Raw genomic sequence first — 17,098 nt, 5'->3', positions numbered from 1 at the left:
CTTGAACTTTTGTAGCAACCCTGATAAAATAAAAATTTAAAAAAAAATCTTTTCACCTAACACATCTCTTTACTGGTTGACAAGAAATTAAAGAATAGAGCAAACACACAAGCATTTTTAAAGAAAAGCAGAAACAAAGTATTAAAGCTTGTCTTGCTCATTTTAGAAAATTTTAAGTTTCCTTCCTATACCCTTTTCATCTGTTAATTTTTGTAGAAAAATCTTTTCTCAATTGAAATAATGTTTTCTTTATATTTGAATACATTTCACACAATTAAAAATAACATGTCACAAAATGCAAATGTAAGCTAAATATTAATCTAATAAAATACAATTACATATGAGATGACGAGTAACAAGGTCAGTGTCAAACTAGGCTAGTCCCAGCAAATTTATCAATCTTTAATGAAGATTAACTACCTTCTTAAACCATTTAGCTCATTGCAAACAGCAACTGCTCCCCCCAAACTATTCCAAACAAATAGTTCTCTTCTTTAAAGTAGGACCCCCCCCCCCCCTTAAAGCAATAGCATCTGGTTCTGCTTCCAGTGGATAACTTAGCTCATCAATATATTCTAATAAATTTAAGAACTGAATCATGATCCATTGGACTGAACTCTGCTAGAGACTAAACATATTAGATAATAATTTTAAGCCAAAATAGAAACTCATTTTTCTTGGAAAACTAAGAAGAAAGAGGAACCTTTGCAACCAAACTCATTTCTTCATAATAAGGGATAAAATTGGCATTATAATAGCTAACTTGTCATTACACTTAACACCATAGGAAAAATTATCCCATTTGTATTTAACCATAATGGAATCATTTCATAAAGAGAAGCAATACTCTTATTTATGTATTTTTTTCAAACAACTATATGATTGTCCTGAAAAACAAATTGAAGGAAAAGAACTTTTAAAGAATTGCAACATTTAAAATTTATTAAAACTTATTCACTAGCTTTCATTTGGTTTAAAAAAAATAAAAAAAAAAAAGAATATCAGAACACTCATAACTGTAACAGAGTTTTTGCTTTTAATGCATACTCCATTGTATATAATTGTAAATGATACAAAAGATTTATAAATCATGATTAAATACTTGTAAAACCACATAATAAAAGCCTATTTTAGTTCAGTCAATATAATGTATAAATGTTGCATTAATAAAATACATTAAATAAAAATGTATTCATTGATAATTTGATGAGGGAATTCTTTCTAAAATTATAGCAAATTTCACGACACACCAGACATCATGTCAATTAAAGTTTCTAAACTCAATAAAATACCATCTCTATCTTGGTATCCACACATGTGAACTTGCCACTGGTGCCCATGTAATGTTCCATGAAAAAGTTGAGAAATCTTAAATAAAATAAATACAAACATATGCATTAGCCACAGACGTAGCCATAAAGAGCAAATTTTAAACTACCAACAAAAATTAATAAATAATAATTTTTAAAAAAAGAGGTGCCCCACTCTAATAAAACAATTGTTAACTGAATCTTATATCGACATTGTGCACATTTGTGCAATTATTATGTATTTGTATAATTAAAGCTATTAATTTACTTTAATTTGCATGGATCGACAAATTGCAACGCCTCATTTTTGAGAAGTAAAAAAATGTGAGAGAATTTGTTTGTTAAAAATTTTAGTTTGAGTAGTGAGATTCTTGATTGTGGTAACGGCTTCGTTTTTTTTTTTTTTTTTTTTTTTTTTGTGTTTGTGTTAATATAGTTCTTTTTCTCGCTGACAGGGCACAAATATTTTTTACGGGACATACTCAATACATGTTAAAATTTAAATTGAGCATAACTAATCAAGAAACACTTTTCCAAAAAATAAAATAGGTTATACTACATTGAAAACAAATACCAGCATCCCCTCATGTCCAGACAGTAACTCAAAAACTTAGAATTTTTGAAGGAACCCATTTTGCTTGGTCTTAACTTTGTGGGACTTAAAACATAGAATAAAAGGGCATATTTGGTGACAAAAACAAGACTTGCACAGTTAAAATTTTGATGTCAGTTGAAAGAGCGGATTTTCCTGCTTAAGATGCAGTTTGTTTGGAGCTTTTAATGGACACACTATGCTAAAAACAGAGCTAATTCTAACTCTGTTTTTAGCATAATGTGTTATGACACAATATCTTTCTATTATTCATTTTTAAAAAACATGTTCAAAATATAAGGAACTCATACAGTAATAAAGAAAAACATCTTTCATCTGTTTGAATAGATATAATTAGACTTCAATTTTGATTTGATCATAGCATCTAGAGAGTAATCAAGTCCCTATAAAGGCAAACTCTATAATCCAGAATCAATGCTAATTGAACACATGTCCGAAGACTTGGATCTAAACATTTCAAATGCAAACGATGATCTGAAGGGAATACCTTGCTTAAGGTGCCTTCATTTAAAGTTGAATCTGCTTTAGTACAGTTAATAATTTGAGTAACAATTTCCAATTAGTGCTGATCGATTCATTATTTTTCCGTTTGGAAAAATTATAATGCAAAATATTCCCACTAGAAAGAAACCGCTGAATGAATGAAACCACTTTTGGAATTTAGAGTTCACACTAGAAAAAAAACTAGTATGTTGCAGCCATCACAAAACTTTCTTGTATATCTTTCTTATAATTCTGATCCCTTCCCATGCTTGACGAGGAAACAATATTCCCAACAAAAACAAAATTACATACGCAAAAACTTGTTGACCATTCTAATTCTCGATTTATCTCAAAAGCAAAGCAAAGAATGAAAATTGAAAATTATTTTAAAAGTCTTGTTTAAAATAATTACAAACATTTATTTGTTAACAAACACAAGATGACAACAGTTAAAAAGTTTAAATCATCGCAATTTTTTGGTTATTTTCCAACAGTTAAAAAGCACGTGAAGTATGCAGACGACAGTCTATTACGATTTATCTTTCTCATTGTTGCAATTATAAAGTTATTTTTATTCACAAAAAAAAAGAAAAGAATCAGCCCCCCACGGAGCGATTGGTGCCAAAATTGAACCAACGCTTGTTTACATATAAGTATTTTTTTACACATGGATAAATTTGTTTCAAATTTCAACCAGAACGTAGCAATATTTTATGAGATATGGCACTCACAATGGAAAAAAAGAACATTCCATTGAGCCACCCCCTTTTCATCTGTTGATGCCAAAATAAAATCAGCTCTTATACCCTCTAAGGGCTACTTGTCAATAAATTTTTGTTTGATTCAGCTCATTATTTCTTGAGATACAGCAGTCACAATTGACGACAAAAAACGTTCTATAGCTCAAACACCCTGTTTGAGCTATTGACACCAAAATTTAATCAGCACCTGTGCCTGTTAGGGGCAACATATGGACAAAATTTTGTTTGATTCCACCAGTTACTTCCTGGGGAATAGCAGGCACACATAACGCAAGAAACATCCCATTGCTCCACCCTCCTTGGAGGAATTCGCGCCAAAAGCCAATGGGCACAAGTTCACATAGCCGCACATATGTATACCAAATTTCGTTCAATTTCATGCGGTAGTTTTTGCTGTAGAGCGGCCACAAAAAAATAATCCCACACATACGTGACACACACACAAACAGACAAAAATGGTTGAAATGGACTCAGCGCACCTCAAAACGTTCAAATCCTTGGAAATTCGAAAATTTGCACGAATCCAACATTTTCTTCTATATATTAGATTTAGAAGAAAGTAATGAGATGGGTTCTTGGACCACGACCAAAATTTTAGTAGGATTTTTAAAATTGAAGTGAGAATAGCTTTTTTATGTATATGTTTTGATTGCTTGACCATTTCAGACAAATATTTATTTGAACAACGTATTTGTATATCATGTAGCACACAACTTATTGAACAAACACAACATCAAAAAGATAATGTAAATTTGTTTTCTAGAACAAATATGTATCTCTTTACTTTTGAGATAAACTAAATTTTAAAAGAAAAATCAATATTAAAATCTGGTAATTTCTGCAACATAGGCAAACTTTTTTTTTTAAAAATAAATCATTACTAAATGGTGTGCAAATGAAGTACTCTAAATTATTACAAAAAAATGTATCAGTTCCTGCAAAAAAAAAAAGGCCGAAAACAGCGATTTTGTAGACGAAAGCATTTTGGTGTAGCTTTGACCTAAAATGAGTTTAAAAATACGTTTTGTTTGGTGCAACTAAGAGCAGAAGAAACACAAAGTTCCAAAAAGTGTTTGAGCTTTCAGTAGACCCAAAGACTAAATCGATTCTCGATATTTTATTCCTGTTTCTGTTTTATGGAGCTAAATTTCAAGATTCTTGTTCATTGATAATAAGATGGCAGTTGAAAACTATCGTAAGCCATTCCACTTATATTGGCTATCTTCTTAAAAGAAATGTGAAAAATAGAAAAATCCATGAAGTTTTGTGATCTTTTTAACATTGGTGCACCCCCCTCCCCCTATGAGCAAGGGCACCCTTAAATATTGTGTGCCCCCAAAAAAGAGAAAAATACCCTTTAAACCCCCCCCCCCCCACACCTACAAATTTAAATGGTACAGTCTGTGCCATGACCCCCCCCCCCCCCAGGCTATCACCCCTGTTTTTAAGGTATGTCTGCTAATTGTGATCATTGTGAACAGCCTGAAAAGGGATTTTTATTGAGTTGTACTTCAGAAAAAGTTGCGGGAATTAGGCAGTCCAACACCCTAACACTAACTCTGAGCTGCACAATAAGTTGCCAACAAAAAAACAACCCTTTTGACTTTAACAGTCATATTGCACAGATTAGTGCTTGTGAAAATGGAAAATGGAACCGAACTTTAGTCCAAGGAACAAGTTTTGTAGAATAACCATCCAAAATAACAATAGTTTCCTGGTTAACCCAGAATGAGGAGAGAGGTTTGGGCAGAGATTTGTTTTTAGGAAAATATGAAAGAAAATCATTTTGTTCTGTTCTTAGTACTCTGCAGCTCTATTTAGTGCTACCTCAATAAAGTCTTTTGTAAAACTCTCAGTTTTTAAACAACAATAGTAAAAAAGTTATTCTTTTTCCAACAGGTTGGTGTAAAATTATTTATCATCAATATAATTGAAAAAAAAAACTAATAAAACACACTAGTAACTAACATAGTAAAATCTTTCATAATTCTGAAGAAAAATATTTTTAATTTATCAATTTCTTTGTGTCACAAATCTAATCTCAAATTTTTTTCATTCTTTTCCGCAAATTTCTAGGTAGATGGATAGGACTACTAACAAATGTTATTAAATTTTGTAAATAGTTTTGAGTTATTCCAATAGATAAATCTAAAATTTACCAGAATATTGCCATATTTTCTTCCAAGAGTATAAATATGAGCTGCTTAGATCTTTAAAGTTAGTGAGTTAGTAAGGTTTTTTTTTTTTTTTTTTTTTGAGTGAGTTCTTCAGATGGTTTAGCTTTGTTGTCTACTGGCTGTTTAAGATGTCATTTTGTCCCAATGTTTTAATGTATTTGAAAGTAAATACAGGTATGCCATTGTGTGTACAGTGTTTGATAAGATTTGTGTTAACTGCTGGATATTTTAGCAATTTTTTAAGAACTTACCTGAAAATATTGTAAATAAATTTGCTATGTTTTTATAAGAACTAAGTAATAATTTCAAAAGTACCAGAAGTAAAGGAGGACTCGTAGCAATATTTTGCTAAAAAAGTTTGACAGTAATAAAAATATAAATGTTTCACTCAGTGTGGATTTGTTTAATGTGGTACTTCAGAATAACCAATTAACAAAATTAAAGTGTTCACGAACTTGTATTTTTAACATTAACTACTAATTTTACTCAAATGAACATACTTCTTGTTGACTTCTAGCACCCTTAATGTCTTGATGTGTTGCAAGTATTACACATGGAACTCCTTTTAGTGCACTGTTTGATATTACATCTTGTAAGATTTTTGCAGCTTCTTTTAATGTCTCTTCTTCCGCTGCAGCATTGATTACATACAGAATGCCATGTTGACCCTCAAAATATTTATTCCAGAAAGGTCGTATTACATCAGAACCTAAGAGTATATGTAATATTAAAATAAATAATAAAAATAAATTACAGGAATTATACATACAATTGGGCACACTTATAAGGGATTACGATGAGATCAGAGGTTCAGCGTGTTGTAACCAAAGTACATTCAGCGATCGATCCAGGTGTTATTTTTTGGGCCAGAATTTTGTAAAAAAGCAAAATATTTTAGTAAATTTTCTTTATTATGAATTTTCCTTTTTTTATTGGAAAAAATTATATCAGGCAAAAATTTAAAAGTATATTACAGTTAAAAAATTTAAATGTATATGAGGGTTTTCTTCTCAGCAAAATCACCGATATGATACTTTTCAATTCAATCATAGTTGAAATTGATGATTTTCCATGACTTTTCATGTGCAAGGACACCACATAAAATATATATACAGTAACCCCTCATTATATGGCGCTTTTTGGGGGACAAAGAAAAAAGCGATATATCCGAAAGATTGATATAACAGATGTCATTAAAAATAGTTAAAAGTCCAATATACAAGTAAATTAGCATTTTTTTTTTTTTTTTTTTGGACATAATTTTCTAATGGTTTCTACGTGGTTCACAAATGTACTATCACACCTATTAAAATTTAAACAAGTTTGAAATTTAAGTAATTTTTCACTGTCAGAAAGTTAAAAACATCAAATGGCGAATGAAGACGATGTTTCTGAGCAACCGCGAGATAAGAGGGAGCATTCCAATACTCTCTTATTCCCAATAGACTTTCTAATCTGTTTGACTTGCTGTAGAACGAATGTGAAAAGTAAAAGTAACCACATCATTTACAGAAAACTCTTTTGCTTGTCCAGATCATTCTTTCTTTCTTTGATGCAAATCCATGTTTGTGCAACCAAGCACAAATCTTTCCTGTACTAAAAGAAGGACGTATGTTCTCTTCTACATGACCTAGTATGACACCTGCTTGATGTCTCTCACTCATTGTAAAGGCAATGTATCAGTACAAAAGCAGATGTCAAGTAGTTTACAGACTATCTTAAACTGAAACATACTGTGCGGGTATATACATGTGGATGACAGGAGTTGCTGCTGCTTTTCCAGCGAATTCAGACGAATTGCTTTCTCTTGTTCATTGACAAAATAAAGAAAAAAGAGAAATTCTCTGGGTAATAACATATGTTTTCAGAAATAGTTTCAAACTTAAAGCAAAGGTTTTTTTTTTGTCTTTTTTTAGGCTTTAATATTTCGGGAGACAGAAGAGATGAGTGATATACCCGGATAAGTGATATAACGAGGGGCTACTGTATTTAATTTCGAAGAATCATAGTTGAAATCCATGATTTTCCACGACTTTCCATGTACACACACACACAAAGACACTATCTCTATCTCTACTAATAATAAAGCTAAAAGTCTGTCTGGATCTCTGTGACGCGCATAGCGCCTAGACTGTTCGGCTGATTTTCATAAAATTTGGCACAAAATTATCATAAGATAGACGAGTAAATTACGAAATTATCATGACGTGGAACCGTAACATGGGAAGAGCAAATGAACATAGCCAATTGGCGAGAAATTCATCATTAATTATTTTTAAATACACAGGCGAACCAAATGACCTTTTGATTTTCTACTACGGGGAAAGCGGTGCGGGTGCCGCTAGTATAAAATATATATTTAATTTATAAAAAATTTGTCCATTAAAGCAAAATAAACCAATGAAAGAGCACTTTTATGACAAAAGTCAAGATTAGAAAATTTTCTAAGTGGCCAGCGGCCACTGATCCTAAAAAACTGAGTTGTCACCAGTCACCAAAATTTAAAGTACAAATAATAGGAGGGGGAGGGGGTGTTTTTTCTACTTTTGTAAAAAAAATAAATAAATAGAACCTTGCTCATTCTAAAAGAGAATTACTTAATATCTGTTTATTCACAAAAACATGCATTTTGGAAAATTTCAGTTAAAATAGGTTTTTGAATTGTTTCAAAATGAGTAGGGGGAGATGGGGTACATTGGACAGCAAGGCACGTTGAACCCTGATCTCAATGATTTTAATGTTATTAATATTTTTTATTTTATTTTATGATCGACAAATAGCACCTATGGTCCTACAAATCCTATAATGAAACCACATGGTAAAGTTATATTGAACAAATTTTATTATAGAAAGTGTTATTTCAATAGTCTTGAGTAATTTTCAGAAAACTGTAACTTTATTTTTTTTAATGGTTTTCACCAAGATTGCGGGGGAGGAGGGGGGATTGAACTGCTTTTTTAAAGTAAGTTCCTAAAGATCATAATAATTGGCATTTTTTTCATTTTTTGTCGAAACGAAAAAATTTTACGACAGCACTTTTTCAAACCAAGAACGGTGGGGTAGGTTGGTCCATTCTTAGTAAGGCAAGTTGGACCGCACTATCCTACCCCACATAATTTAAAAACTTTTTTTTCCTCTTAAATCTCAATAATTATAACAACTTCTAAGTGCTTGTTTATTATACTTTCATTTCATTCCATGTTATACATGTTTCCGAAATAATAATAATAATAAATTAGGGCAAAAAAGCAAAGATATATTTCATAATTATTTGACAAATATTATATTAAATTAATTTTACTAGAAGATTTATTCCATATCTGCACTTTTTTACTATTTATATTTTCAAATATACTTCTAAATTTTTGCAGACAATTGTTTTCTAAGAGTAAAACATGCAATAGACAAATATTTCAACTAAGATATTTTGTTTTTGTTCTGAAATGACCCAAATTTGTTCACTTTGTATCCGTTTCTTTCAAATCAAATACAGAGCATTGCAATGATTGCATTTACATACATCTTGCCTTATTCATTTCTTAAATAATTAACGGATTAAAAAAAAAAGTTTGTGGATGAAGGGGTTATGTACACAAAATACATAATAATATATATTATGGATAGAGGTAAGAAAACAAAACTCGGTATATTAAAAAATAGGTGTTATTAGACTAATTTCATATGCTCACTTAATGACAAAACCAGAAAACAAAAGAGTTGCAACAATAAAACTTTAAACCAAAATTACTCTAAATTAGGATTTTGTTACATAACCCCTTCATTTTCCAAGCCCTTCAATTGTATTTTCTTGGTTTTAAGCATCTTGACTCCTCATCAAAAATATGGTGAAAACTCATTCCCTTTTCATTTATCCTTTTTTTAAACATTTTTCATACAGCTATTAGTCTGTTATAGCCCTACACATGTTCACGATGTACAAAAAGCCCAGTGATTATAAAATAATACGAGTTTCTATAGCAATGCTAACACTGAATGTTGGATCAAACCATGGCGTTGCCAAACCATGAATAGGGTCGATTCTGCAGATAAAATTTCCCTTTTCAAGAAACTAATTTTAAAAAAAAACGTGATTTGTGACACCCATGTGAAATTTTCAATAGTTTGTATTGAGATAAGCATCTAATTCTGTTTTTGGCTCTCTAACTTTTCAGCTCTCCCTGTTAGCAGAATTTACACAAAAAAGAAGATTGCTTTGGAGAGAAGGGAGATTCCTCACAAAATAAAACACCTGAAACAGTAAAACAGTACAACTAAAATTTTTTGGTGCATCATATCAGCGGCAGCTTTTTTATGTCGCAACGACATAGGGGCCTCAAACGGATACAAAAAGACGCATGAAAAAATTTTTTTGATGTTCAGTTCACCTTAAAGGAGCCCCTAAAAATGCATTGTAGGATCATGGGCGGATTTATGCGGGGCGGGGGGGGGGGCAATGCCCCCCAAGTTTGGGAGGACTTCATGTAGTAACAACACATCTTCCAAAAATTAAAAAAAGAAAAATATATTATTTTTTTCTTTTTTGAATAGTTCAGAAGGGCATGGGTGGATTTATAGGGGTGCATAGGGGGCAATGCCCCCCAGTTTTGGGAGGACTTTATATAGTAACAACACATCTTCCAAAATCTTAAAACAAAGAAATCATGACTTTTTCTTTTTTGAATAGTTCAATGAAAATGAAGAGAAAAGCGAATGTCATTTTCTGATGGGGGAAAAGAAAAGAAAAAAATAATTAATTTGAATTTTGACTTAAATTCAAATTATGTTTTTCGCAATCACAAGTGTGTGTGTTTATGTAGGTGTGTGTGTCTGTGTGCAGGCATGAGTGTGTATGTATGTGTGTTTGTAAGTGTAGGTGTGTGTATGTATGCATGTAGGATATGGACGCACCCTGGAGACGGTTTTCGCTAGAGGAGCAGCATCGGGAGGAGCCGGGATGGTGATGCTGCAGAGGGAGGCGGGGAGAAAATAAAATCATGGGAACATCAAAACCATCAAGTGAGAACAATAAGCAATGTGACTGCTCAAAAAAAAAAAAAAAAAAAAAACGAGCATTAAATACAAATAGTACGGCTGTCACTGGGGTACTGAAAACGTGTCTAAATTCACTATTTTGGACTGAAAACAATTTGGGTAGTATATGAATGAAAATATAGGCTAAACGAGCTACATATTAAGCTGCAACACTTATAATAATTGACGATTATTTTAACAAATTAGAACCTAAAGCAAAGGGGGAAAATCCACACCTCCCCCATTTGCGCTAACAGAACAATCTACTCGTTACAATTTGTGTCCACAGTATATTTGTGCATAATATTTATGTTCTTAGTAGATTGATTGGCCTTTTGAGAAATTCTAAAACACATAGCTTTTCCTTCTCTCTCTTTCTCTCTTAAAAAAAGAGAGAGAGAGAGAAAATAAATACTATCGCAAACTGAATAAACTTCAGTTATCTGAGTGTTTTGATTAAATAAATCTTTTTACTTAGAGGGAGAGTACAATTTTTCTTACTTTATAAATACTGTTTAAAATGTAAGGTAAGTCATAATCATCTAAGTCTATTTGAGTCAGTTTTTGTCATTATTGAAATCTAAATGAGTCATCAAAAGTTTTAGAAAAATTTGCTGAAATTTTATAAAAGTGTATAAAAGCCTAACAAAGATTGGTAAAATAGTAAAAATCCTTTAACAATAAAAACTGACAAATTTTCGTAAAAATTACAAAAAAAAAAAAAAAAAAAAATCAAGCAAAAATGTGCAGGTAAGAGTGAATTACAAATGGGGCCGAATTTGCCTATAAGATAAACAAGCTATTGCTTAGAGCCCCTGCTTTGAAATGGGTCCCTAACTCCCAAAAAAATTCATGATTTGCTCCTTAAAAAATGGAAATTGTTTGAAAAAAGTAATTTAATTTTTAAGTGCTTGAAAACCTTGAATATTTGGAAGCGTGTGGCTACAAACCATAAATTTTAAAATTCCTAACAAATGATAGATGGGGAGGAATGCCAAAATATGTCAAATTCAGCTCCTTGCCACATCCTGTATTAAAAATGTAAAAATCATGGTTCTCACGTTGGTAACACATTATTTGAAATAAATTTTTGTGACTCACATATTTCATATCTTGCTATTTATTCAATCCCGAATGCAGTATTTTGGAAATTCTTTTGTATTGATTGCTTTTATTTTACTTCTTCTGCATATTGTTTATCTGTTTAGCATGGAAAAAAAATACACACTACTTCTATTTCTATTTGTTTTCTGCCCCACTTGCAACTGAAGAAAAGTTGTTGTCATGAGAAATCTATGGTTTCTTTTTTCTTTTAAATTTAAAATAGCTATTTCTCACAAAGTTAGAACAGGACTGTAAAAATTTACAATCAAGTACTAAAATATCAGAGACTGGAAAGTACAAATGAAGTGCATTAAATAATTTTATTTATTCTAGAGTCCTTGAAAATAATTAGATAAGTCTTTGAAAATCCTAAGCAAAGTTGGCTCCAATTACTTCTACTGCATACTGTTACAATAATAACAATATTGTTCATCTGTTTAGCCAGGGAAAAAAATGAAGCACTGCCTCTATTCCTTTTCGTTTTCTGCACTACTTATAATTAAAAAAAGGTTGTTGTAATGAGAAATCTATAGTTTTTTTTTTTTTCAAACTTAAAGTGGCTGTTAATCTAGTTATCAATTTCTATGTCTATCCAATTAACCTTTATGAGGCTTCAAAATGCAGAATTTTATATCTATTTTACAAAATTTATTCCGGGGGAAACTACCGGCCCCCCAAAATTGGAGACATTCTATTTCCCACTTAAAAGGGAACCCTGCGTCACTCTCTTGATACCAGCTCTCTCTCTTAAGGTCAATTCAAAAAGGACAGCATGAAAACGACACACAGAAAAGTAAAGCATGGACTTATGCATCACAGGAAACAGACAAAAACATGGGAGTGGGGGGCAATAAAAATCCTGCCCCCCCCCCCCCCAGGAACTCAGTCCTAAATCCGCCTATGTGTGGGATCGGGTCTTTAAAACAAGATTTTTTAAATGTTGACTTAATGGTAATTAAAATGGGCCTGAACATCAGATTTAAAAAATAGCAGATATTTTATTGTAACAGTATTCACTACAGTAAATGGTTTACTGTACATACATATGACACAAATAAAAAGTCCAACAACATAAGACAAATTGATAACCATACCTCCAAGTTCTTTAATGTCTACAATCGTATCTTTCAAAGGAAGGGTCTTGATATTAAAACCTAAAATAATTTTTCACAGTATATATAGCAAATTAAAGATAACCAAATCATTCTAGTATTCTTTTTAGCATTACTATGTTAAATCATTTGGTAAATAAATAATTTATGACACTATTAGTCACACTAAGCATAAAATTAAGGAAGATATTGGTGTTTTTCTTTTTTTTGGCTAAACTTTCCTAACAGCATGTTATTTTATAAAATTAAACTATTTCTAAAAGTTTTGACAATGTTGTGGGATAGAATATGGTGTCGGTTTCATCCTATTTACTTATTAAAGAAGTTATAAGCAGGATTAAGCAGCAGTAAATAAAGTATTTAGCCTAAAAGCAGAAAAAATTTCTTTCTGTACATTTTGCAGTATAATAACCAAATTTTCTACTGATGTCCTTGGCCCCTCACAAAATTAATCTCAACTCAGCAGCATCTAATCATAAAGATTTTACCAACATCTCAGTTTGAAAGTACTTCTATTGCTTTAACATGCTTTGAAATCCAATAGCTTAAAAATATATATAAAGGTTGAAAATATTAAAAAATTGAATAACTATACATTTGATTTAAAAACTTAAGCTCTATTTAAAAATATATACATCTCCTTGATTCAATTATACTTATTTATTTATTTCCAAGAAAAAAATCTTTCTACTTATCAATTACAAAGATACTCTATCTTTGTATTTCTCTTCAAGATAGAGAAACGTGCAGGATTTAAGAAATTAATTTTGATTAGGATTTTTAGAGTTCTTTTGTAGTACATAGAGAGTAAAGTTGATCCCTTGAGTTGATTTCTAAACTTATTAGTTCAAACAGTTTCTATCTATACTAATATTATAAAGAGAGAGGACGAATTTTTGTGTGTTTATATGTTCGAGGTAATCTCCGGAACTATTGCAACTATTTGAAAAATTCTTTCACCATATGAAAGGTGCCTTCTTACTGAGTAACATAGGCTATTATAATTCGAAAAAATCGGATAAATAGTTCTTTTTTATTCCAATTTAGACCTAAATTTCACGTAAATTGCCTATTATTGGCTATTAAAGGAGTGAAAAATTACTTGCACAAATTAATATTTTATGTATTGAAAAGGGTAGAAGTTTCTGCGTTCTAAGCAATTTGTTTCAATGCTCTAACTTCATTATGACGGGAGCAATTTGCATTTTTATCTCGAACTTTTTCAGGCTTAGCTGAAATTTTGGCAATACTTTCTTCATTAAATCTATCAATAAAAGGTGAAGGAATTGTCTCACAGTTTTCCTTTTGACACCATTGGAAAAAACGACATTTTTTTCTCCAGAAATATCTCGACCTATGGTCGAAAAAATAAACTTCTATCTCCAAAGGAAAAAAAGTTACAGGCCGTTAAAAATAAAGTTCGAATAAATCTAATCTCCATTAAAATTAATGATGTCTTGTTTCGCATTGTCATGGTTACGTCTTTTAGCTTCACTTCATTTTAATTTCTTAAAGATCCACAAACTTGGCGGCACGGAATTATAAGCAATGGGGAAATATTTTCGCCAATTCTGCATATTTTACGATCTACGTTATGATAATTCCTCCAGACAATGTAGAAATTGCGGAAAGAGTTGAAAACTAGGAGTCTTAGCAATTTTCCCAATTGTCGCCAAATTTGTGGACGCCAAAGACCAAGGGCTAATGTACTTCGGCTATGGCCTTGCTGATAGTGACAGAAGCAAACAATTATAGCCCATAATTGACGATAGCGCCAAACAAAGAAAAATGATAATTTTACATCAGAAAGGGAGGGGGCGTCAATTTTTTTTTTTTTTATTATTATTCAACGGACTTCCATTAAATTTTCAGCATGGGCATCGCTGTGCGGGTACTGCTAGTAGCATATAAAAAGATCAAAAGAATATCCATCTTTGTTTGATTCTTCATACCCTTTTCTACTCTAAATAGGTTATAGATCAACGTCGGCTTTCTGAGGGTAGAAACTGGTTATAACTGGGAAAAACTGGCATAAACTGCCAAAAACTTAAAGCATCTCAAATAATTACTAAATGATATTTGTTTAAGTAAACTAAAACATCAAACATCCTTTCATCATTTTAAAAAATAAAATTATATGCCAGTGCCCTTGATTTAGTTCAGAAAGGGAATTTTTCAATTGCAGATGCTCATAATATTTCGATTAATCTAACAAAGGACGAAAAATCATATAGGTGCCTAAGAATGGGACAGGTTTCCCACTCTTCCAGCTGATTAAAAAATAGGGTTTTTATATGTGGCCTTTTTTAAGGCACATTTTTAACTATCTAGGACCACTTCATGCAAGTGTCACAACAAGACACTTTTCAAAGTGGAAAGATTTTGGCTTATAAACACATAACATAGAAACATACAGGTATACAGTCGGACCTCGTTATAAGGTCACTCTTTGAAACTTAATAATTAATTTTTTTTCCGTGCATTTTCTATTTCATGTGAATAATATTTTTTGGTCACTTTGTGAGTTTTTGCCATGCCAGTTTTAACCTGTTTCCACCAGCAGTTTTAAATTGCCTCAGCAGAAACTTGCCAGCTTTGTTATAGATACAACTTAAACCAACTACTAATCAAAAAATACTGAACAAGTGACTTTCTCCCTTTCACCTTAACTTCTACTTCAGGTGAAAATACCCAAGGTGATTCACCTTATGGTTTTCACTTCAGGTGAAAATATCAAATATCCCAGTTTCTTCCAAAACTTGGATTGCCAATGGGAATTGTAAAGGAATCAATTTTAAAAATCTGTAAACACAAATTCAAGATGGCAAACATTTAAAAAAAAAATTAATAATTATAAAAACGGATATAACAGCATATATTGCACATAATAGTACATATATATTCCAAATATATTGGAATGCATAACTATATGAGAATAGGTGTATACCTGTAGTTGGTTCAACATCAGATAGAGGTTCTCCAACTAAAGTTGCTAAAGCTGTAGTCTTGCCAGCACCACTAAGGCCCAAGCACAACACTTCATACTGGTCCCTTATAATAATTAAGGGGCGATAACAGCTCAGCCATTGCCAACACTAGTTTGAAATAATTTCATTCATAAAAGTACAAATGTATATACTACAACATAGAAGAAAGAGATTCACATAGATATATAAAATATCATCTTCATGGATTCTGTTTGAGTTCTCTTTTTTGCTTTTTTCTTTCTTTCTTTTTTAAAAATATTTCTTTTTTTCCCTCCATAAAATGAGATTTAGATGATTAATTAATTATCTCTCGGGCACAAATTAGACTAAGAAAAAATTTCATTTCTGGAAAAAATTTTGCATGAATTAATCAACATGTATGAAGCAGATTTAATTATTTTCTCAGATATGCGACACTTGTCCTCCATGTATCAACTGATCCCACTATGAAATTTGGTGAGGTGTAAGAGGATAACACAAAGTAATTTGAGTTTTAAAACTGTCTGTTTTTAAGAAATTAAAATTTTAAAATTAAATTAAATTTTAAAATAAATACTTTTGGATTTTATCAAGTTGCACATCAAATTAAAGCAGATTAAAAGAGCTTTAAAACAAGACCAATTTTAAGCTTGTATCTTTTATATTTTTTGAGAAAATGAGGATTAACCGTCTCAAAGTGTTGCATTTTTTAACAAAAACGTGAATAATTAATAACTAATAACTTTTGAATAAGGCGAAAGAATTTTTTTTTTTTTCAGAATTTTTATTCATAACTAGGTTAAATCTCTTAATGTACCAAGTTTCATCCAGATCTGTGATGGTTCGTCCTAAAATTGTTCCAAATTGTGTTGATTTGATGTGAAATGACACAGAACTAAAACTATATTATTTTTTTCCAGAGATAATTATGAACTGATTAGACAATAGGCTCCATAAAAGAAAATAATACACTTAAAATTTTTCATAACCAAAATTTTACCAACTTTCCTCAAAAAAAAAAAAAATGAGACTTAACGATTGTATGATAAATGTCTTATTTTAATTGCAAGAATAATTTCTAATAATAATTTATTTTCACTGCGAAGAAATATTTAACATATACCTTCGAATTCAAATTTTAAAAAATAAAAAGAAACATTATGCGAATGTATAAACTACAATATGTTTAGTTAGTTAAAACTTGCGAACGATATTTGAAATTATAAATTAACTTCTTGGTATAAGTAATAAAAACTTAAACAAAAATGAGGTAATTCTTATTTCGCAAAATTTCACATATTTTTTTAATTTTACAAAGTATTCAGTTTCATTCAGGCAGAGAAACTAATTATTTTCACACGTATAAATTGTGTTCGGACCTTTAAAGGGACATGAATATAGACACCTAGAACTTGGTTACCTTTCTCATTCCTATTCTGCATGCAGCAAATCCAATCTGAACAGTGTCGAAAACTTTTGGCATACTCTTTATTTACAAAACACATGGATGAAAACTTACAAAAATAAGTCCTCATTTGACA

The 17,098-nt window shown here is 31.0% G+C and overlaps 1 protein-coding gene across 1 annotated transcript; it reads right to left on the bottom strand.

Annotated features, from left to right (window-relative positions):
• Window positions 1-1,206: 1,206 nt before the first annotated feature.
• On the bottom strand, window positions 1,207-17,098 carry LOC129224739 (ADP-ribosylation factor-like protein 15). The gene is made up of 5 exons (XM_054859287.1): window positions 16,978-17,098; window positions 15,539-15,686; window positions 12,574-12,633; window positions 5,845-6,053; window positions 1,207-1,368 (listed from the first exon to the last, which is right to left on the bottom strand). The coding sequence occupies exons 1-5, from the start codon at window positions 17,038-17,040 to the stop codon at window positions 1,240-1,242; spliced, it is 609 nt and encodes a 202-aa protein (XP_054715262.1). The 5' UTR covers window positions 17,041-17,098; the 3' UTR covers window positions 1,207-1,239.

The sequence above is a fragment of the Uloborus diversus genome, chromosome 6, assembly GCF_026930045.1.
Source record: "Uloborus diversus isolate 005 chromosome 6, Udiv.v.3.1, whole genome shotgun sequence".
NCBI classification, from domain to species: domain Eukaryota; kingdom Metazoa; phylum Arthropoda; class Arachnida; order Araneae; family Uloboridae; genus Uloborus; species Uloborus diversus.
This window is presented reverse-complemented; position numbering and strand designations above follow the sequence as displayed.

Bases quoted from the DNA above. Each gene is read 5' to 3' on its own strand.
- LOC129224739 (XM_054859287.1), bottom strand. From the start codon at position 17,040: ATGCCAAAAGTTTTCGACACTGTTCAGATTGGATTTGCTGCATGCAGA. The intron at 15,687-16,977 runs GTAACCAAGTTC...ATTTCAAACTAG, and splicing joins GCAGAATAGGAATGAGAAAG to TGTTGGCAATGGCTGAGCTG. The intron at 12,634-15,538 runs GTATACACCTAT...AAATTATTTTAG, and splicing joins TGATGTTGAACCAACTACAG to GTTTTAATATCAAGACCCTT.